The sequence below is a fragment of the Canis lupus genome, chromosome 18 (assembly GCF_011100685.1).
Source record: "Canis lupus familiaris isolate Mischka breed German Shepherd chromosome 18, alternate assembly UU_Cfam_GSD_1.0, whole genome shotgun sequence".
In the NCBI taxonomy this organism is placed as follows: domain Eukaryota; kingdom Metazoa; phylum Chordata; class Mammalia; order Carnivora; family Canidae; genus Canis; species Canis lupus.
In genome coordinates this window covers 6,519,052-6,541,656 of record NC_049239.1, presented here as the reverse complement: position 1 = coordinate 6,541,656, position 22,605 = coordinate 6,519,052, and the positions used below count along the sequence as shown (strand labels likewise).

At 44.5% G+C, this 22,605-nt stretch overlaps 1 protein-coding gene and 1 long non-coding RNA gene across 9 annotated transcripts in view; one reads left to right on the top strand and one right to left on the bottom strand.

The window, feature by feature from the left end:
* Positions 1–1,327, top strand: part of BLVRA (biliverdin reductase A) — a 78,441-nt gene extending 77,114 nt beyond the window's left edge. For all 7 annotated transcript variants that reach the window (XM_038562631.1, XM_038562633.1, XM_038562634.1 and 4 more), the window contains one exon: positions 973–1,327. In XM_038562631.1, coding sequence (XP_038418559.1) covers positions 973–1,231 — 259 coding nt within the window. In that variant the 3' untranslated portion in view covers positions 1,232–1,327. The remainder of the gene's footprint in view (positions 1–972) is intronic.
* Positions 1–19,523, bottom strand: part of LOC111090864 — a 42,891-nt gene extending 23,368 nt beyond the window's left edge. Inside the window, exon 1 of one of the 2 annotated variants that reach the window (XR_005373051.1) lies at positions 19,349–19,523. This is a non-coding gene — a long non-coding RNA (uncharacterized LOC111090864). Of the gene's footprint in view, positions 1–19,075; positions 19,178–19,348 lie in introns of those variants that run through there. The other variant, XR_005373050.1, reaches the window with a different exon arrangement.
* Between the last annotated feature and the right edge of the window lie 3,082 nt (positions 19,524–22,605).

Genomic DNA, 22,605 nt, shown 5'->3' with positions numbered 1-22,605 from the left:
GAGCTAAGTGTTGTCCAAGCCCAAAACTTTAGTGGACCACGTCCCATCCTAACCCTACTCCATTCAGTTGGCAGTCAAGTGCCAGCAGTCAATATCCTCACTTAAATACATGATTAGGAGATTAGGAAACCAGAACTTTTCAAGTTTTTAGCTGATAGGCCCTACAAAATAAGGGACTTATTCTGTCAACATCTTCCTGGTGTCTCCCTGCATGTTTGGGTATTGGCATGGCTTTCCCTTTATGTACTTCAGATCTTCTCTTAAACATTCACCTTTGCGTTCTAGTGTGGGTCTTGGTAAGCTAGGTTAGTCAAAGAGGTTCATAGACTTTTTGAGAATGTATTGAAAGCACTCTAAAAACTCATTCCATTAAAATGCACATACACATGGAAAAAACAGTTTTGCATGGATTGCCTGTAGCCCTTATCTGGATCCCTTAGATCTGTGATACTCAGGGTAAAAACAAATGAGAGAAGGTAGGGGGAAGGAGGGAGAGACAAGAGGGAGGGGGCTCGGATGGGGCAAATAGGTGATGGGGATTAAGGAGGGCACGTGTTGTGGTGAGAATGGGTGATGTAGGGAATTGTTGAATCACTATATTGCACACCTGAAACTAATTTAACACTATGTAAACTAACTGGAGTTTAAAACTTTTTAAAGAGTTATGGATAAGGCAGTCACAAAAGGAAAAAAACAAGCAACTGATGGTCACACAAAAATCATTGAATGAATTCTATTGTTTAATGGCAAAATTAAATGAAGGACTGTTTGGCAGTAAAGTTGGGAACAATCACCCAAGGCCTCTGGGTGGCTGGTGGAGGTCAAGATGCCACCTGAGACACTACATTGAGCAGCAGCTTCAGGGAAGATGGGTACAAAATGAAGACCTGTTACTAGGTTCTCAGGTACCAGCAAACATCCACTTGCTCTCCCTTGTAATTTCTAACATTTGCGATTCTTTTGTCTTTGCAGTCCACTCACATGGATTGAAGAGAAAGGGCCTGGTCTAAAACGAAACCGACATTTAAGCTTCCATTTTAAATCTGGTTCCCTGGAGAACATGCCAAATGTAGGAGTCAATAAGAATATTTTCTTGAAAGATCAAAATATATTTGTCCAGAAACTTTTGGGTCAGTTTTCTGAAAAGGAGCTGGCTGCCGAAAAGAAGCGCATCCTGCACTGCCTATGGCTTGCAGAAGAAATCCAGAAATACTGCTACTCAAAGAAGTGAAGGATGCCTGCAGCACTTCTAAGATGGGACCATAGTTTCCTTTTTATGAAGAGTTGACCTTTATTCTTACAATTAAACATATCTTGGGTAAACAGACTTTGTTTACTGTCCCGAACTGTGTTGGGAGTGATATTTGGGATTTGGGGGCATATGGCATAGGCACGAGGAAAGAACTGACCTTGGGTGAATTGAGCTAAATGCTTCATATTCCTGATTTCCTTCACTCTTCCCAATAGCCCTATCAGATGGGGTTAGTTTATTTTACCAGGTTTGTTTTCATTAGTACGTTAGAAAACCTTGTTTGAAGTCACCTAGATATTAAAAACCAAACCAGCCTTTAAACTCTGCTCATGTACTGAGCCACTGCAAAATAGTACATAGAAGCCTATTTTTTTTTTAAGATTTTATTTATTCATGAGAGAGAGAGAGAGGCAGAGACATAGGCAGAGGGAGAAACAGGATCCATGCAGGGAGCCCGATGTGGGACTCGATCCCGGGACTCCAGGATCATGCCCTGAGCTGAAGGCAGATGCTTAACCACTACGCCACCCAGAGGTCCCCCCTCCCCGCTTTAAGGAATTTATTTCCCTCAACAAACTTTCATTGGGTGACTATGGTAGGTGCCAGGGATTCTAAAAATGAGTAAGACATAGCCACTGCCCTCAATAACTCACAGTGTTGAAAGGGAACCAGTCACACAAACCAGTCATTGTAATGGAATAGTGCCAGTAAAAGAGAGATGCCCCTGGTTATCTGGAGGAAGGTTCAGGGAAAATCCACAAACCAGATCTTGAGAACTAGGTTAGCTGTGTAAAGATCAGAGGAGGACTTTCCTGGCAGAGGACTGACATGAGCAAAGAGAAGGAAGCAAGAAACAGCCTGGAACAGTGTGGCTGGAGCATTGTCTTTGGAGGAGGGAGTCCCAGAGACGTGAATCTGATTGTGGGATCCCGATAAGCTAGATGAAGGAGCTGGGGTCTTATATGTTAGGCAGTACAGAGGCACTGAAGGGTGTTATTTAACAGGGGAGTGATGTGGTCAGGTTTCCAATTTAGGTACTCGGAGGGCTGCCAGGAGGAAATGAGACCGGAGACCAAGAAGGAGGCATCCAATTGAGACCCAACAAACGTGTTCATACTTGCAGCTCTTGGTTTATCTAGACTTCATTGCTCCTGTTGAGAGACTGCTGACCCTGAGGCAGATTCCCAGGAATCTGCTCTTTCATTCCATTGGTGGTCCTATAGCCTTTTTTTCAAAGCTTGTGTTAGATTTCTTGCCTTTGTGTCTCCCTCTTGCTTTTTGCCAACCACCACCCCATTGTTAGGTTTAACCAGTTCAGGAGCTAGGAAGTCATTGATCTGTTTTCTACCTCGGTTTCCATTGTTCTGTCACCATATACCTCAAGGTAAAACAGGCAGATATATTTATTTAAATCTAAAACCCAAAAATCCTTAAGGTTATTCCTTTATTTGCTATGTAAAACAAACTAATAAATCTCAGTCAGTTGGTTCTCTTGTTTTGTTATTCACATCAAATATCCCTGGAGGCCAAGACATATATCTATTTTTGTATGCTGTATAGGATCTAGCATGAGGCAAATATCAAATATGATTAAAATGTAGTGCAATAGCCTCTCCCATTTGGGGCTAGTAACTCTATTTCAAAAACATTAGCCATATTTGATATTAAGAGGTGGGCATGAATATCAAAACCAGAGTTGTACAGTAAAGTAGTATAAGCCAATTTTATTCAAGACATTTACAATAGAGGAAAATAGACTTCAGTATAGAACCAGGCTCAATTCCAAATACAGCATGGCCAAGTGGGGGGCTTATAGCCAACGGGCAGGGTGGGGATCAGTGGATGCAAAATGACTAAGAGGAAACATCAAGGGTGGGGGCATTCTGTCTAAACCAACTTGACAAGGTTCTTCCTGAAGGTAGGCCAAGCACGAGATACTAGGGCTGGGAGATGAGGGATTTGATCAGATAGGGTAGGAATGCTTACAGAACTTAGTAGGATTTTTGCTAAATTGGGCAATGCGAAGACAGATTTGGAAATGCAAAGATCAAGGTCTAGTTGAGAAAAGGGTTCAGAGCAAGCTGACTAAAGTTTGATCAAAATCTATTATGGGATGTATGATTACTAACTGATGACTACTCATCTCAAGCTTGTTTCATGTGTAGTCAAGAGACTAAAAATGAAAACATCCATTAGTTTTACTAATTGGCAAGAACTGCAGAAGGAGAAGGAAGGGGAGATGAGAAAACAGAACCTGGGGAAATGGAGCAGCAGTCCTTTATTTAAAAAATTATTTATTTAAATTCAATTTAATACATGTGTAAAAAAAATAAATTTTTTAAAAAGGTAAAAAAAAAAGTAAAAATAATTTTTTTAAAAATACATGTGTATTACTTCCATGGGTAGAATTTAGTGATTCATCAGTCACATATAACACTCATTTACATCAAGTGCTCATTACATAAAGTGCCTTCCTGAATGCCCATCGTAGTCACCCCATCCCCACCCAACCTGTTTGTTCCCTATATTTAAGTGTCTTATGATTTGTCTATTTTTACCTTATTTTATTTTTTCTTCCCTTCCCCTGTATTCACCTGTTTTGTTTCTTACATTCCACATATGAGGGAAATCATAAGGGCTTTCTCTATTTCACTGAGCATAATACCCTCTAGTTCCATCCGTATGGTGGAGCAGCAGTCCTTACTCTGTTTACAACTGCCCTCCACGTCCTCTGGGGCTACTGAAGCCATTCTGGCTCTACCCTAATAATACCCTACATTAGTACTCCTTCCTCTGAAGGCCACCCAATCGTACTTCTCTTCCAGGGTTTCACTGAAGCAACGAAGCCACAAGTATCCGTTGCCATTTGTATAAAGTACCCAAAAGATGGTGAGCTTTGCTCTTCTCCCCTGCCTTAAGGCTATCTTGACTTCCCTGGAAGGCTTAGTGGGAGAAGGGGGGATTTGAGGTCTGAGATTTCAGAAATTTGGCTTTCTGTCCAACTAGAAAAAAGCCTTTTATCCTACTGTACTTGTAAGTGCTGTGGGTCTTGTACTGTACTTGTACTTTATCCCACTATGCTTTTAAGTGTTAGGGGATCCTCCAGGAGGAAAGTAGTGCCCTTGATCCCTCTTCTCCTCACCCACTTCTGTGGTAGGAGCAACCTGCCTTAGTGGTAAAGCTTCAAGAAAGAGACTAAGCAGCAAAGCCCAGTCATCCTCCAGATGCATCTGAGTTCTGTTTGTCCGTGTGGTAGGTAGCAGGGGAAGGCTCTTCCTCTGCAGTGGGATGATCTGAAGCTTAGAAAGTTAAGTTATTCAAAGGGGAGAGTAGCAAACCTATTTGGCTATAGAACCTAGCTACATTCCCCAATCAGCTTGATCATAACAAAACATTCTTTTTTTAAAAAACTCCATCTTTCTCCTGCATTTATAGCTGAATTGGTCCCCAGATTTGGAAAGGAGAAAAAGAAATATTCTTTGCTGGTCTCTTAAAGCCTAACAATAAATTCTCTCATGGTCCACTGCTGGAAGGAATCAAGGGGAAAAAAAATTTGACACTGGAGTTCCTCAAGAGGAGACTTCTTTTTGGGAAAGTCCCTGCGAAGCCAGTGCATTAGTATTGTTGATGTTGGAGATGGAGGGGGATGGGAGGGGGGACTGTAATAGAAGCAGAAGCCTTGCAGACCTAGGTTGATGGGTTGAAAGGAAAAAGATAGACATGCCTCTCTCCAAAAGTAATTAACAGGGATTTAGTGCAAAAGATGGGGGATAAGAGGCTCAAGACAACTAAGTCTTTGATACTCAAAATGTGGTATGCTGACCAGCAGCCTTGGCTTTGGCTTAGCCTGGAAACTTGTTAGAAATGCAAATTCTCAGGCCTATCTCAGACCTATTGACCCAGAATCTCCTTTTGAATAGGCTTGCCCAAATTAGTCTCTTGGAGCTTTTGGACTAGTAAGGAAGAAACTCAAATGTTACTCAAATATTAGCACAACTACAAAGAATACTAAAAAGAGGATTTAAAAATCTTGTGCCAGGGAAGAGTTTTTCTAGGCAAGAAGTTAGGAAAGCCTTCCCTAAAGAATGCACTGAAACCTGAAGATTGAGAAAGACTTTTGCAGAGAGCAGGCAAAGGATGTGAAGAACATTCTAGGTAGAAAGATTAGCATGTGCTAATCTGGACCCGTGTCCAGCTATGCCTAAGGTCAGCAGTACTCCCTGATGTATTGGGTATTGACAACTTAAATTCCCCTTTGTTAATTCTAGTTGGCTTTTCCAAACCTAGCTTTCTTTTCTTCTTTTTTAAGTTGTGGAATGAGAACGGGCTACTAGCATTGCAAACTCTCTTTTGCTTGCTAAAAAATTGTATTAATTACTATTTATTAAGCAAGCAATATGCTCCAGGCCTGATGCTAAGAGTTTTATATACATTATTCCATTTACTCTTTATAATTCTCATAGAAGGCCGTATGCAGCAAGCACTTTTCATTCATCTTTTTTTTTTTTTTTTTTTATGATAGTCACAGAGAGAGAGAGAGAGAGAGAGAGAGGCAGAGACACAGGCAGAGGGAGAAGCAGGCTCCATGCACTGGGAGCCCGATGTGGGATTCGATCCCAGGTCTCCAGGATCGCGCCCTGGGCCAAAGGCAGGCGCTAAACCGCTGCGCCACCCAGGTTTCCATCATCTTTTTTTTTTTTTTCAAAGATTTTACTTATTTATTCATAGAGACAGAGAGAGAGAGAGAGGCAGAGACACAGGCAGAGGGAGAAGCAGGCTCCATGCAGAGAGCCCAACGTGGGACTCGATCCAGGGTCTCCAGGATCACGCCCTGGGCTGCAGGCGGCGCTAAACCGCTGCGCTGCCGGGGCTGCCCTCATTCATCTTTTTAAACACATAATGAAACTGAGACTCAATTTACGTGGCATGGCCAAGTTCCCTTAACCTAAGTTAGGAGTTGGCAAAGGCCAACTCCAGCTGCTGATTCCCTGTTTATATAATGGTTTATGGGAACACAATCGTGCTCATTTATTGATGTATTGTGTATTATTGCTTTCATGCTATAGTTGCAGAGGTGCATAATTCTGATAGAGACCATATGGCCCACAAAGCCTAAAGTATTTACCATCTGGCCCTTGACAGAAAACTTTTGCCAACCCCTGTTTTGGTGGAAGCCCAGAGGTGACCTCAGGCCTCTCTGGCTGCGGATTTCCTTTCAGTCCCCATGCTGCCACTCATGTCAGGATTAAAGGTATAGGCACTGCCGTGACATAAATATCAAACCACAAAGTGTAGAAACTGCCATAAGCACATAGGATACACTTTCCAAATTTCATTGTTAACTGTTTCTGGTTTTAGTATGCATCGTTCATTCATTAGTTTGTATTCAACCAGCAGTAACGACCTATGATGTATATATGCTGTTTATGCTGGGCTGTGGGGGTACTGAAGTGAGTAAGACTCGGCTCTGCCTCAGGATGCTGACAGCTTACAGAGGAATGGCTAACACCAACTGGAGTGTGTGTCCTAGGAGAGGCATAGCTTGAACCTACATACCAGAGAGGAACACTTCCTTATGAGATGTCTGGGAGGAAGTGGCATTTGGGTGGAGCCAAACAAGATGTAGGAAAACACAGAATCTGTTCAGAACAAAAGTTAGTGGTGTAATTTGACAACACGGAGGAATGCTAGGAGATGACTGGGAGGTAGGAAGGGGGAAGGGCCTGTACCTGGAAGACTCCAGGTACAGAGGATTGACTCTCAGAAGGTGACCAGAAGGCTGCTCTGCAGCCCCAGATACACTGCTGAAGTGGTTTACATCCTTGATAAAATCATCTGATGTTTCTGGGTTTTTTTTCCCCTCATCTTAAAAGGAGTGGAACCTGGTATCTTCAGAGTTCTTCCAGGAGGATTTTGAGCAAGAGGCTATCATGAGTGGTGTTGTATCTCAGGACAACAGACCCTGGAGAGAAGGGGGTTACGGCCCATGTTTTTCTCCCCAGACACGGGGCTAAAAGCAGAGCTACTGCCTTGGAGAGAAAGAAACTTCATTTAACAACAGCTGGGTTATTGTAGAGACGCAGGGCCAATGCACAGAACCATAAAACGGGGTTTCCTCTTTTCTATGGAGGAGAATTCATGTAAATCTTTCCAGATGAATCTTGATCAAGAGAAATAACCATATTAGAAATGTGACTTGGGAATTTCTATGGGGAGAAAACCAGGGCCTCTGAAAGAACGACAGTTCATGTAGTTTTAATGTGAAATAGAGTTGATCAGATGTAAAGAGGCTGCTGCTTGGGCCCAGGAAGTAAAGTTTTTTCTTTTCAACTTGGGATCCAGAAAGCTCACTAGGAGGGAGATAGGAGGGAAGAACATTATGCAAGAATGCAGAGTCACTACAAATGAGGATGCAGCCACAGAAAAAGAAGCCTGTTCACTGCCTAAGCCTGGTAGCAAAGTCAGAGAAAACCAGGGAGCTGACAGCCACCTCACCTTTCTAACCCAGGACAGATTTCTTACTTGGATGAAAATGCTCGCATGGCCATGCCCAGCTGTATTCTTTATGACAACTGTAGCCATAGACAAAAGAGATTGAGTCAAGAATCCTCTTATACTTTCTTTGTGAGATGGTCCTTCTACTCCTCATTCTTTCTGGCTGAGAGTGCCAGAAATTTACCCAAGAGACCTAAATCAAGGCTGAGCCACCCCGCCCCCTTCAGTTTGCAACATGCCTGGCTAGCACTTTCTTTTTCATTAATTTGAAATTTGAAATTAGATGTAATTAATGTATAGTGTAACCTTAGCTTCAGAGGTAGAATTTTATGATTTATCAGTTGCTTAAAACACTCAGTGCTCTTACATCAAGTGCCCTCCTTAATGCCCATCATCTAGTTATTCATCCACCTACCTATCTCCCCTCCAGCAACACTCAGTTTGTTTCCTGAGGTGAGAGTCTCTTATGATTTGTCTCTTGCTGTTTTCATCTTATTTTTCCTTCCCTTCCCCTATGTTCTTCTGTTTTGTTTCTTAAATTCCACATGAGTGAAATCATACAGCATTTGTCTTTCTCTGATGGACTTATTTCACTCAGCATAATACCCTCTAGTTCCAGCCACGTCACTGCAAATGACAAGATTTTGTTCTTTTTGATGGCTGAGTAGTATTCCATTGTATATATACACACCTTTTTTATCCATTCATCTCTCAAGGGACATCTGGATTCTTTCCATATTTTGGCTTATTGTGGACATTGCTATGAACATTGGGGTGCAGGTACACCTTTGAATCACTATGCTTGTATCCTTTGGACAGATTCCTAGTAGTGCAATTGCTGGGTCATAGGATAGCTCTATTTTTAACTTTTTTGAGGAATCTCCACACTGTTTTCCAGAGTGGAAATGCACCAGCTTGCATTCCCACCAACAGTGTAAGAGGGTTCCCCTTCCTCCATACCCTTCCCAACATCTGTTGTTTCCTGAGTTGTTGATTTTAGCCATTCTGACAAATGTGAGGTAGAATTTCATTGTGGTAGAATTTCATTTGTATTTCCCTGATTCCAAGGTCTGTGGAGCATTTTTTCATGTGTGTGTTGGCCATGTGTAGGTCTTCTTTGGAGAAATATTCATGTCTTCTGACCATTTCTTGACTGGATTGTTTGTTTTTTGGGTTGTGGGAGTTTGATGAGTTCTTTATATATTTTGCATACCAGCCCTCCATCTGTCATTTGCAAATATTATCTTCCATCCCGCAGGCTGCCTTTTAGTTTTGCCGACTGTTTCCTTCACTGTGCAAAAGCTTATCTTGGGGCAGCCCCAGTGGCCCAGCGGTTAGCGCTGCCTTCAGCCCGGGGTGTGATCCTGGAGACCGGGGATGGAGTCCCACATCAGGCTCCCTGCATGGAGCCTGCTTCTCCCTCTGCCTATGTCTCTGCCTCTCTGTCTCTCTCTGTGTCAGTCATGAATAAATAAATAAAATCTTTTTTTTTTAAAAAAGCTTCTTATCTTGATGAAGTCCCAATAGTTCATATTTGCTTTTGTCCCCCTTGCCTTTGGAGATGAAGTCTAGCAAGAAGTGGCTGCAGCCGAGTTTGAAGAGGTTGCTGCCTGTGTTCTCCTCTAGGATTTTGATGGATTCCTGTCTCATATTTAGACTTTTTATTCATTTTACTTTTATGTAAACTGTGTAAGAAAGTAGTCCAGTTTCATTCTTCTACATGTGGCTGTCCGATTTTCCCCAACATCATTTGTTGAAGAGACTTTCTTTCTTCCATTGGAATTTTATTCTAAAGAATTTTCTTGCTTTGTCGAAGATGAGTTGACCATAGAGTTGAGGGTCCACTTCTGGGTTCTGTATTCTGTTCCATTGATCTATGTGCCTGCTTTTGTGCCAGTACATGCTGTCTTGATGATCACAAATTTGTAGCCTCACTTGAAGTCAGGCACATAATGCTCCTTTGGCTATTTGGGGTCTTTTCTGGCTCCATACAAATTTTAGGATTATTTATTCCAACTCTGAAAGAAGCCCATGGTATTTTGATAGGGACTGCACTGAATATGTAGATTTCTCTGGGTAGCACAGACACAATATTTATTCTTCCAATCCATGAACATGGAATGTGTTTCCATGTCTTTGCATCTTCCTCAATTTCTTTCATAATTGTTCTGTAGTTTTCAGAGTACATGTCCTTTACCTCTTTGGTTAGGTTTATTCCTAGGTATCTTAGGTTTTTGGTGCAATTGTAAATGGGATTGACTCCTTAGTTTCTCTTTCTTCAGTCTCATTGTTAGTGTATAGAAATGCAACTGATTTCTGTGCATTGATTTTATATCCTGCCACATTGTTGAATTGCTGTATGAGTTCTAGCAATTTTGGAGTGGAGTCTTTCCACATACAGTATCATGTTAGCTGCAAAAAGGGAGAGTTTGACTTCTTTGCCAATTTGAATGCCTATTATTTTTGTTGTCAGATTGATGCTTGGACTTCTAGTACTATTCTGAACAACAGTGGTGAGAGCGGGCATCCCGACATGTTCCTGACCTTAGGGGGAAAGCTCTCAGTGTTTCTCCATTGAGATGATATTAGCTGTGGGCTTTTCATGGATGGCTTTTATGATATTTTGGTGTGTGTCCCCTCTAGCTCTATACTTTGAAGAGTTTTAATCAAGAAAGGATACTGTATTTTGTCAAATGCTTTTCTGCATTAATTGAGAGGATCATATGGTTCTTGTCTTTTTCTTTCATTAGTGTGATCTATCATGTTAATTGATTTGTGAATGTTGAACCACCCTTGCATCCTAGGAATAAATCCGACTTGGTCGTGGTGAATAATTGTTTTAGTGTACTGTTGGATCCTGTTGGCTAGTACCTTGGCGAGTATTTTGACATCCATGTTCATCAGGGAAATTGGTCTGTAATTCTCCTTCTTAGTGGGGTCATTATCTGTTTTTGGGATCAAGGTAATGCTGGCCTCAGACTAAGTTTGGACATTTCCCTTCCATTTCTATTTTTTGAAGCAACTTCAGTGGCATAGGTATTATTTCTTCTTTAAATGTTTGGTAGAATTCCCCTCGGAAGCCATCTGGCCCTGTACTCTTGTTTTTTGAGAAGTTTTTGATGGCTGCTTCAATTTCCTTGCTGGTTATCCATCTGTTCGGGTTTTCTGTTTCTTCTTGTTTCAATTTTGATAGTTTACCTGTTTGTAAGAATGCATCCATTTCTTTCAGATTGCATAATTTGTTGGCATACATTTGCTCATAATATATCCTTAAAATCATTTGTATTTCCTTGGGAGTTGGTCATGATCTCTCTTCTTTTATTCATAATTTTACTAATTTGGGTCTTTTTCTTTGTAATAAGTTAGGGGTTTATCTATCTTATTAATTCTTTCAAAGAACCAGCCACCAGTTTCACCAGTTTTTTTTTATCTGTTCTGCTGTTCTGGTTTTTATTTCATTGGTTTCTAGCATAGTCTTTACCATTTCTCTTCTGCTGCTTGGTTTAGGCTTTATTTACTGTTCTTTCTCCAGCTTCTTTCAGTGTAAAGTTAGCTTGTGTATGTGAGACTTTCCTAATTTTTTGAGACAAACTTGTCTTGAAACGTACTTCCCTCTTATAACCACCTTTGCTGTATCCCAAAGATTTTGAACAGTTGTGCTTTCATTTTCATTAGTTTGCATAAATCTTTTTAATTTTCTTTAATTTCCTGGTTGTCCTATTTATTCTTTAGTAGGATATTTAACCTCCAAGTGTTTGAGTTCCTTCCAAATTTCTTCTGTGATTGAGTTTAAGTTTCAAAGCAATGTGGTCTGAAAATATGCAGCAGATAATCCCAATCATTTGGTATTGTTTGAGACGCAATTTGTGACTCAGTATGATCTATTCTGGAGAAAATTCCAGGTGCAATCAAGAAGAATGTGTATTCTGTTGCTTTAGAATGGAATGCTCTGAATATATCTGTGAAGTCCATGTGGTCCGGTGTGTCATTCAAAGCCCTCATTTTCTTGTTCATCTTCTGCTTAGATGATCTGTCCACTGCTGTGAGGGGGGTATTGAAGTCGTCTACTATTAAGGATTATCTACATGTTTCTTTACCTTTGTTATTGTTTTGTATAATTGGCTGCTCCCAAATTAGGAGCATAAATATTTATAATTGTTAAATCTTCTTGTTGGATAGACTTTTTAAGTAGGATATAGTATCCCTCTTTATTTCCTACTTCAGTTTTTGGTTTAAAATCTAATCTATCAGATACAAGGACTGCTACCCCAGCTTTCTTTTGGGGTCCATTTGCATGGTAAGCTGTTTTCCACCCCCTCATTTTCAGTCTGAAGGTGTCTTTACTTCTAAAGTGAGTCTCTTGTAGACAGCATACAGATAGGTCTTAGTTTTTTAACCAATCTGATACCCTGTGTCTTTTGACTGGAGCATTTGCCCCATTTACATTCAGAGTTAACAATTGAAAAATATGAATTTATGCCATCATATCACCTGTGAAGTCCCTGTTTCTGCAGACTGTGTATCATTGGGCTCCCTCTTCACTAGCAGGATCACCCTTAATATATCTTGTAGGGCTCGCTTGGTGGTCACATATTCTTTCAGTTTCTGTCTGTCCTGCAAACTCACTCTTTCCATTCTGAATGATAGTCTTGCTGGGTAAAGTATTCTTGGCTCTATGCTTTTCTCATTTAGTATCCTGATTCTATCATGCCAGCCCTTTCTGGCCTGCCAGGACTCTGTGGATAGGTCTGCTGTTAATCTAATATTTCTCCATCTGTATGTCAGGAATCTGTTGTCTTAACCTGCTTTCAGGATTTTGTCTTTATCTCTGAAATTTGCAAGCTTCACTATTATATGTCAGGGAAATGATCTATTTTTTATTGATTTGGGGAGGGGTCCTCTCTACCTCTTGGATATGAATGCATGTTTCCTTTCCCATATTCTGGAAGTTTTCAACTATGATTTCCTCAAATATACCCTCTGGCCCTCTCTGTCTTGTGCCCTCAGGAATTCCAATAATTTGATTTTTTTTTTTTTCCATACTATCAGTTCTCTCAGAGCCTCTCCTTATGGGATGTTTTTCTCTCTTCTCAGCTTCCTTCCTTTCCACCAACTGGTCTTCTATGTCAGTTATTCTCTCTTCTGCTTAATTTACCTTGGCTTGTCAGAGAAAGATGCAGTTTAGGCTGCATCTCAATAGAATATTTTAAATTTCAGCCTGATTAGATCTCATTTCTGCACTAAGAGATTCTCTAGAGTCTTTTATGCTTTTTCAAGCTCAACTCGTAACTTTACAATTGTTTTCCTGAATTCCGTATCTGACATTTTACTTAAATCTGTATCCATAAGATCTGTGGCAGAGTACCGTCTGGTTCTTCCTTTTGTTGTGAACTCCTCCTAGTCATTTTGAAGAATGGCTATGTGAGTGAACAGAATCAAAAATATTAACCATGACCCAAGCAAAATACATACTAGCATGTCCGAAGAGATCAGGAACCAGAAAAGAAAAGAAAAAAGACAACAACAACAACAACAAAAACAAGTAAAAACAAGCAAAACAGAACTAAAAAGAGAAGGAAAAAAAGCAGGGGAATAGAGAGGGAAGAGAGAATATAATCTCACAGAGTGAACCATACAGGGTGATCCACTTGGTCCTGAGTGTATTTTGGTCTGTGTGTTAGAAGATACTAAATTCCAAAATTATAAGAAAGCCAAAAGTTTTATATATATACACATATATAACTTATATATATATAACTTGTAGTGTTTTATATATATAACATTATATACATATACATATATGTATATAATGTTATATATATATAAATGAACCAATCCAGCCTCAGTTCATGATTTATGGCAGAATAAGCTGAGAGCCTCCTCCCAGGCTTGCTGACCTATACCTGTTTCCCTGCTCCAGTGCTTGGGAACTCTGCTGGCTAAGGCATCCCTGTTATTTCTGTGTCTCTGGGAATTTTGAGACCCCATTGTCCCACATGTAATTCTGCCCCACTTCACCACTGAGCACCTTTCAGGCAGGAAAGTCTGAAACAGGAACAGACTTCCAAAGGTCCCAATTTTGAGCTCCAGGGCTATGTCACTTTCTGGTAGCAGACTTACGAAGTCTCCCTTCCCGCACTGTTTGTCTTCTGATATATTCCCCTCCATTTCTCTTCTCTGCCCTCCTACCTTGCAAAAAAAAGTGGTACCTTTTCTACTTGTACAGTTCCAGCCATTCTTTCCTTACATTTCAAGTTGAATTCGTATGTGTTCAGGATGGTTTTACAGTTATCTAGCTAAATTAAGGGGACCAGGTAAAATGGGGATTCCCTACTCTTCCACCATCTTGCCTCTAACCTCGTATTTGAGCAAATTATAGCTGAGAACTTCCCAAATCTGGGGAAGGAAATAGGCATTTGAGTTAAGGAGGCACAAAGAACCCCCACCCCAAAAAATCAATAAAAATAGGTCAACACCCTGACACATAATAGCAAAGCTTGCAAATTTCAGAGACAAAGAGGAAATCCTGAAAGCAGCTCAGGACAAGAGGTCCATAGCCTACAGAGACAGGAACATAAGAGTGGCAGCAACCTATCCACAGAGACCTGGCAGGCCAGAAAGGACTAGCATGATATAGTCAGGGTACTAAACAAGAAAAATATGCAGCCAAGAATAATTCAACTGGCAAGGCTGTCATTTAGAATAGAATAGATAAAGAGCTTCCAGAGACTGAAAAAAATTGTGATCATTAAACCAGTCCTGGAAGAAAATATTAAGGGGATCCTTTAAGTGAAGAGAGAGCCCAAAAGTAACAAGACCAGAAAGGAACAAAGAAAATATACAGAACCAGTGACTTTACAGGTAATACAACAGCACTAAATTCATACCTTTCAATAGTTACTCTGAATGTAAATGGGCTAAATGCTTCAATCAAAAGACACAAGGTAACAGACTGGATAAAAAAGCAAGACTCATCAATATGCTGTCTACCAAGAGACTCATTTTAGACCAAAGACACCTCCAGATTGAAACTGAGGGGGTGGAAAAACATTTATCATGCTAATAGATATCAAAAAAAAGCTGAAGTATCAATCCTCATATCAGACAAATTATATATCAAACCAAAAACTGTAATAGGAAATGAGGAGGGATACTATATCATACTTAAAGGGTCTATCCAACAATAAGATCTAACAATTATAAATATTTATGCTTCTAATTTAGGAGCAGTCAATTATATAAAATAACCAAGTTAAAGAAACACATTATTAATAATACAATAATAGTAGAGAACTTTATCACCCCACTCACAGCAACGGACAGGTCATCTAAGCAGAAGATCAACAAGAAAACAAGGGCTTTGAATAACACACTGGACCAGATGGACTTCACAGATATATTCAGAGCATTCCATTCTAAAGCAACAGAATACACATTCTTCTTGAATGCACATGGAACATTCTCCAGAATAGATCACATACTGGGTCACAAATCAGATCTCAACTGATACCAAGAGATTGGGATTATCTGCTGCATATCTTCAGACCACAATGCTTTGAAAGGAATTTTCAATTTGGAAGGAACTCAAACACTTGGAGGTTAAAGAGTATCCTACTAAAGAATGAATGGGTCAATCAGGAAATTAAGGAAGAATTTTAAAAATTCCTGGAAATAAATGAAAATGAAAAAACAACATTTAAGTACCTTTGGGATACAGCAAACACGGTCTTAAGAGGGAAGTTAATAGCAATACAAGCCTTTCTCAAGAAACAAGAAATGTCTCATATACACAAGCTAAACTTACACCTAATAGAGCAGGACAAAGAACAGCAAATAAAGCCTAAACCAAAGAGTTGAGAATTAATAAAGATCACAGCAGAATTCAAACAAATAGAAACTAAAAGAGGAGTAGAACAGATGAATGAAGCCAGGAGCCAGTTCTCTGAAAGAGTTAAAAAGAGACACTCCTAGCCAAACTTATCAAAAAGTAAACAGAAATGAACCAAATTAATAAAATTTTGAATGAAAGAGGGGAGATCATAACCAGCTCCAAGGAAACACAAACAATTATAAGAACAAATTATGAGCAACTGTATGCCAACAAATTAGGCAATCTGGAAGAAATGGATGCATTCCTACAAACAGGTAAACTACCAAAATTGAAACAGAAAGAAATAAAAAGCCTGAACAGACCCATGCCAGCAAGGAAATTGAAGCAGTCATCAAAAAAATCTTCCAACAAAAACAGAGGAGTTCAGAGCTGGTGGCTTACTAGGGGAACTTTAGCAAACATTTAAAAAAGAATACCTGGGGGATCCCTGGGTGGCGCAGCGGTTTGGCGCCTGCCTTTGGCCCAGGGCGCGATCCTGGAGACCCGGGATCGAATCCCACATCGGGCTCCTGGTGCATGGAGCCTGCTTCTCCCTCTGCCTGTGTCTCTGCCTCTCTCTCTTTCTCTCTGTGTGACTATCATAAATAAATAAAAATTAAAAAAAAATAAAATAAAATAAAAAAGAATACCTATTCTTCTGATGCTGCTTCAAAAAATTGAGAAAAGCAGCAATGTGCCCTGGAGCCGGACATCAGAGCACACAGCAGGATCCCTTGAGGGCTTTCCCAGTTTTTCAACGGTTAAGGCAGTTGTGTGCAGCTCCACTCCCACTCAAAAAAAGATAAGCCTACTCTTCCCTTAGTCAGATGTCAAGTAATATTGATAGAAATCTCTCAAATTCTCTGACTGGGACCAAATGTCACAAAATCGCTTGAGAAATCTCAGGAAATCAAAGGTCACTGCCTGAAACTTGGCCAAAATTTTCTGAGAGATTGGACCTAATCTGCCAGGATCTATGGTCAAATTAGCAAAACCTGGGGAGACATCTCATGGGAACTCTGCAGGGGTGGTAGCTCCCTAGCCTTGAGGTTTGTGCTAGGTAATAGCTGGTGCTTGGATATTCCTGTTTGGGGAACCCTGGGAACAACTGGCATTCCACAAAGCTCACATTCTGATGTTGGGGTCAAAACAGAGCACTGAAATAGGGAGGAATGGGTCTCTGGGACACTTACTTACTTTACGTGAGAGGCAACAGACAGAGAAGGGCATTAGGTACAGGAACAGGAAACGAACCTTCGAGCTGACTCCCTGGAGGGCTTTCCCAGGCATTTGATATTTCAGGACAGTCTGTCTCACCTGCAGGAACAAGCCCACCTCCCACCTTAACTGATCTCACATGGTCTCAGTCAAATCTCCTGAAATGTCATCCAAATCTTATACGTTCTCATGCCCAGCAGGCAAGACCTAGTGTAAAAATTCATGAGGAAAAAAAAAAACACACACACACACACAACAACAAAAAAAACTCATGAGAACTCTGGCCAAAGGTCCTGGGGCCTTGGAAGGAACCGGTAGTCCCTAACAGAACCTAATTTGTGCCCCTAAGGAATGCTCATGCCAGGCTTGGGCACAACTTCCAACATACCTGGTTTCGGAAATGCTCCTAGCCACATGACCTACAGGAAGCCACAAAATGCCTCACACCGAAGTCAAGGTGTTTCACTGTCCTGGGTGAAGGGGGGTAACAAAGAAGTCCTGAATTCAGGAAGAATGGGCCCTGTGGGCTCTTATTCCCAATAAACCAGCGATGACAGAAACTGGAGGTAAGGAAGAGGACGACGAAGCCCTGGGCCCCAGAGCAGATTACTTGAGAACCCAGGCAGGATACCTGGGGCTTCCCCAGGCTTGCAACACATTAAGGTTATCTGTGTTTGCTCACAAACCCCTCAGAAGAAAAAGATAAGGTACCTAATTTCTTAGCTAGATCTCATGTAAACTTGGGGCAAATCTCCCAATTATCTGACTACCTCTCAGGAATCCTTCAACCAAATCTTGCAGGAACTCAAGACAAATCTCACAAGATCAAAGTCCATCCTTGGACAGTGGGGGGTGAGGGTGGGGGAGGGGGCAAATCTGAGAAGTCGGGCCAAATCCTGCCAGGTCCATGACTAAATCTGGCCAAGCCCTGGGATGAAATCTCAAAGGGACTCAGCAGGGGCGGGAAGTCCAGAGCCCGGTTGCCCCGGCGGCAGGATAGGCAGCGTTTGGCCATTGCCCATCGGGGAACCCTGAGAACACCTTGTGGGCATCTCCCCAAGCCCACAGACACCATTCTGATGCTAGGATAGAAATGGAGCCCTGAAATGCAGAGGAATGGACCTCCAGTCCCCTGACCACGGTTACGTGGAAGGCTAGAGACACGGGAGTGCATTAGGGACAGGGAAAACCCAGGAGCCTGGGAGCTGGCTCACTGGAAGATACCTCACTGGCAGGCTCCCTGGGGGCTTTCTGGAGCTTGTGATATTTCAGGACAGCTGGTGGCAGTCACCACTTGTAGGTACGGGCCACCTCCTGCATAGACAAGTATCAAGTCATCTTGAGGCAAATCTCCCGTGTTCTTGTTGTCCCCAAGATTACATATCTGAGAAAGCCCACACCGATGCAAACACACGAGGGTTTATTTACAATCTCAAGCTTGGGTCCAAGTATACTCGACACAGCCACACAGCGGAGCAGGGACTTGGACCCCCAGGTGGGTTTCAGCTTAGTTTTATGGGCTGGTCTAGGGGACCTCCAGAAGGGCTGGAGAAATTTCTCAAGTTCTGTTTACATTCTGATATGGGGCTTTCAAGGGCATTGAGCCCTGTTCTTATTCTAATATGGGGGCTTTCTAGGGTGTTAAGCTGTAAGCTGTTTTTTTTCCCTGTAACTGAAGTAATGTAAATTCCAGCTCTTATTCACAGAGGCCTGGGATGGCTGTACTTGTGCTAACACTGACCTTAAAGTGGAACGGCCTTAATTTTCTCGGCCTCCACAATCTCAGTCCTAATCTTGTGAGATCTCATCCAAATCTCCAAGACGTCAGGTCCTGCCAGCAAGATCTGGGGGGGAGGGGAGGTCCAACCTGGTGAGACCTCCGGACAAAGCTCCGGGTCCCCGGGAGGAACTGGCTCGCCCTGGCTGGACCTACTTTGTTCTCCTTTATTTATTTAAAGATTTTGTTTATTCCTGAGAGACACAAAGAGAGAGAGAGAGAGAGAGGCAGAGACACAGGCAGAGGGAGAAGCAGGCTCCACGCAGGGAGCCCAACGCGGGACTCCATCCCAGGACTCCAGGGTCACGCCCTGGCAGAAGGCGGCGCTAAACCGCTGAGCACACCCCCCCCCCCCCCCGCCCTGTTGTCCCTCAGCAGGTGGCGTCCGCACGTACCAGGATCCAGGATCGGACCCAACTTCCTAAGAGGCCCACCTTCAGGAAGGCTCCCAGACATTACCTACCAGAAGACACGAGGTGTGACCCGGAGGCGCCTGAGGCTTCGGGACCCCGGCGGGAGCGGGCTGACAGGCAGCAGCGCAGACAGGAAGCACGGCGGGCGCGGGCGCTCCGGGCCACGTGACACCGCGGGGGGGGGGGGGGGCGAGGGCATCCTACCGAGCCCGCGCGCGGCAAACCTGGCGGGGGGAGCCCTGGAAGAGACCCAGACGCCGCGCTGACGTGCCGCGACCCGAGCGCCTGCCGCCGCCAAGGCCTCCAGTTCCGACCCCGCTTACCTGAGGGGACACGAGGGAACTAGGGACGCGGAGCAGGCGCGAGACCGAGCTGGCGCAGGACCACTGCAGGCCCCGGGGGGCTTTCCCTGGCGGGTAACATTTGCCAGCAGTGCACGGGGCGAGGCCACCGGACAAGCACGCCTCCCGCCTCTGCCGGGTCTCCCGCCATGTTGCAGCGAACCTCCGCGGTACGGATCCCAGCACGGCCCCGCCGCCTCTCGCAAGGCCTCGCTCCAAATCTTGCGTGGTTTCAGGGGACGCTTGCGTGATCTTGGATCAAATCTCGGGAGATTTCAGTCCTAGTCTCGTGAGACCTCCCTCAAGGCTTTCCTTCCAGGCTCGCCGGCCCGCAGCCCCGAGCCCCTGAGAGCTTCTGGAAGGTGGGGCTGGCACGTGCGGCGATTGGCGATGGCGCATGACTGGGGGCACTTCTGCTTTCGGAAGGGCTCCGCGACGTGAGCTCCGGAAAGACACAAGGTGTCCGCCCCGAACGCCCTGCGGTCTCAACCCCCCCCCCCCCCCGCCCGCCCGGGGAAGCATCAGGGGAGGGCTGCGGGGGGGGGGGAGGGACGTGGGGGGAGGGGCTGATGGCCCAGGCCGCCCTGCAGTCTCAGCCCCCCCTGCCCTCCCCCGGGAAGGGGGCGTCACCAGGGAGCGCTGAGTGCAGGCCCGAAGCGCCCCGAGGCCCTGCTCCCCAGCAAGCATCAGGGGAGAGCTGCGGAGGGCGGGCGGGGCAGGGGGAGGCCTGGTGCCCCAGAGCCAGCCGACAGCCACAGGCCACCCCAGGGCCGCCTCGCGGGAACTGGGCCCAAGTCCCCTGAGAAGTGAGGCCACATCGCACCCGCTGGAGACTGGCCTCCCAGGAGAGCTGGGGAGAAGCATCCAGGGACCTCAGCAGAGCTGGGACCTCCCTAGCACTCCAGCATCCCGTGCGGGAAGCCGGCAACCCCTGGCTTGCTGCTGATGCCGCAGACGCCATTCTTTCGTTGGGATCCATTGGTTGCAGTGAACTGGGGAGGAAGGCCCCCCTGGATCCCTTCCTGCCAGTACCTAAGAGGCGGGCCACCCAGGATCGCAATCTCAGTCCAGATCCCCGGAGATCTTCTCAAGATCTCAGTCCAAATCTTCTGAGTTTTGTTTTTTTTTTTTAAGATTTTATTTATTCATGATAGACACAGAGAGAGAGAGAGAGGCAGGCTCCATGCAGGGAGCCCGAGGTGGGACTCGATCCCGAGACTACAGGACCACGCCCTGGGCCAAAGGCAGGTGCCGAACCCCTGAGCCACCCAGGGATCCCCCTCGGAGATTTCCTGAAGACTCCCCTGGTCTCTGTCCAAATCTCATGAGCTTTCCTCCAAGTCTCGAGCAATCTCGTTCCAAATCTGGTGAGATCTTCTCGAAGCCTCCTGTTACCTCTGCCCAACTCTTGGGGTATCTTCTCCCAGGCTGGTGAGAACTCAGTCCCAGTCACCAAGGCCAATGGCCTAAAATACCCGTCGTCAGTGGCTACCATTTCCGGGCCCTCGGATTTAGCTGGCACTCCCTAGGGGAGCCTCATTTGTGCTCCGCATTAGGTAGGGGTGGCACATGCCACCTTTGGCACACCATCCAGCACGTCCACTTTCAGAAATGCTCCCGAACTCAACCTGCAGCAGGACACAAGGTGTCTCATAAGGAATGCCCTGTGTCAGACTCCCGGGGGGAGTAGGGGTAACGGGGTAGCCCTGTATTCAGGAAGAATGGGCCTTGTGGATTCGTTCACATGACACTGCTGGTGATCGACTCTGGAGGGCAGGAGAAGATCACTGACGTGCTGTGGCCTGGAGCAGGACGGATGCACCCATGTAGACTCCCAGGACCTCGCTCAGGCTTTCATCCTGTTAAGGCTGCCTGTGTCGGTGGTGGGACCCTCAGGAGAGAATGTGGTGCCACCTCCTTCCGTCTGATCTCATGTCCTCTTGGGGCAGGTCTCAGAAATCCTCCAACCAAACCTCTAGAGGAATGCAGACAAAGCTCCCAAGATTTAAGGCCCCACCTTGGATGGGGCCAAATCTCCTGAGATGTGGGCCAAATCCTACCAGATCTGTGACCAGATCCTCAGAGAGTTCAGTGGAAACCTCACAGGAGCTTGGCTGGGGTGGAAATCCTGGGCCTCGATGTCTGGGATGCCTAAAGAGCAGTACTTGGGGACTCCTGCTTGGGTCACCCTGGGAATACCTGCTGAACATGAGGCCTGATTTGGGGGGGGGGGGGGGGCTCGATCCATCCTATGGCCATGGGATCATGACCTCTACTCCAACCAAGAGCTGGCTGCGTAGCCCTCTGCGCCAGCCCGATGCCCCTACCCTTTTATCTGAAGCTAGATTAGCCTGAGGGGCCATCCCGAGCCAGTGTCTCAGAGCAGTAACCTCTGCTTTAAAGTGGGGACTCAGGCAGAGCTCTGAGGACTGTACGATATATTGTGCTGCAAGGCCCCTCAAAATTTGGAGACAAAATTTTCAGAACAATTTGGACATTGGGAATCTTCAGGTGTTGGATGGCACTCGGCAGAGAATGTTTCTGTGTAGGCTAAACTGTAGGTTTTGGGAGGGGGAGATGGCCTCATTCCTGGGGCAAGGGGCAACACAATTAGTTCTCTTCTTCTCAGGATTTTTCTAGTTCACCTTTGAAATGTACAACGTTGATCCTCTTAGTAGGTGTTTCCGGAATCCTTCAGTGCTTCTAACTGGGTGTTTGCTCATATTCAGGGGTGACGGGCTCCCACCCACACTGCCAGCCAGCACCCAAAGATTGGGACGAGTTCTCACTTTGTTTCTGTGCTAAGCAAGCATAAATGATGTGTAATGTCCCAGAACGAAGGCCCTTGGGTCCCTGAACACTTGCTGCCTGGGGAACTGTCGTAAGAAGGACGATGACTAGCCACACACACCTGCCGCCCTCACACTGCCTCCGCCACATGCAGATGCTCAGCACACATACGCCACAGAAACAGGAGACACTGAGATACTTCCTCACACGCAAACAGCATAAACTACACATACACCCCACACCCAACACATACACTGCAGACCCAACACCAATACCTCACACACACCACCACACTTGTAACAAAAATCACCACACATAGAAAACCTGCACACCCTACATACACCATCCACACACCACACCTATACTACCCATACACACTCACATAAACCCACATTTACCACAGTAATACAACATATTTATCGCATACACCACATATGCCAAACACATAC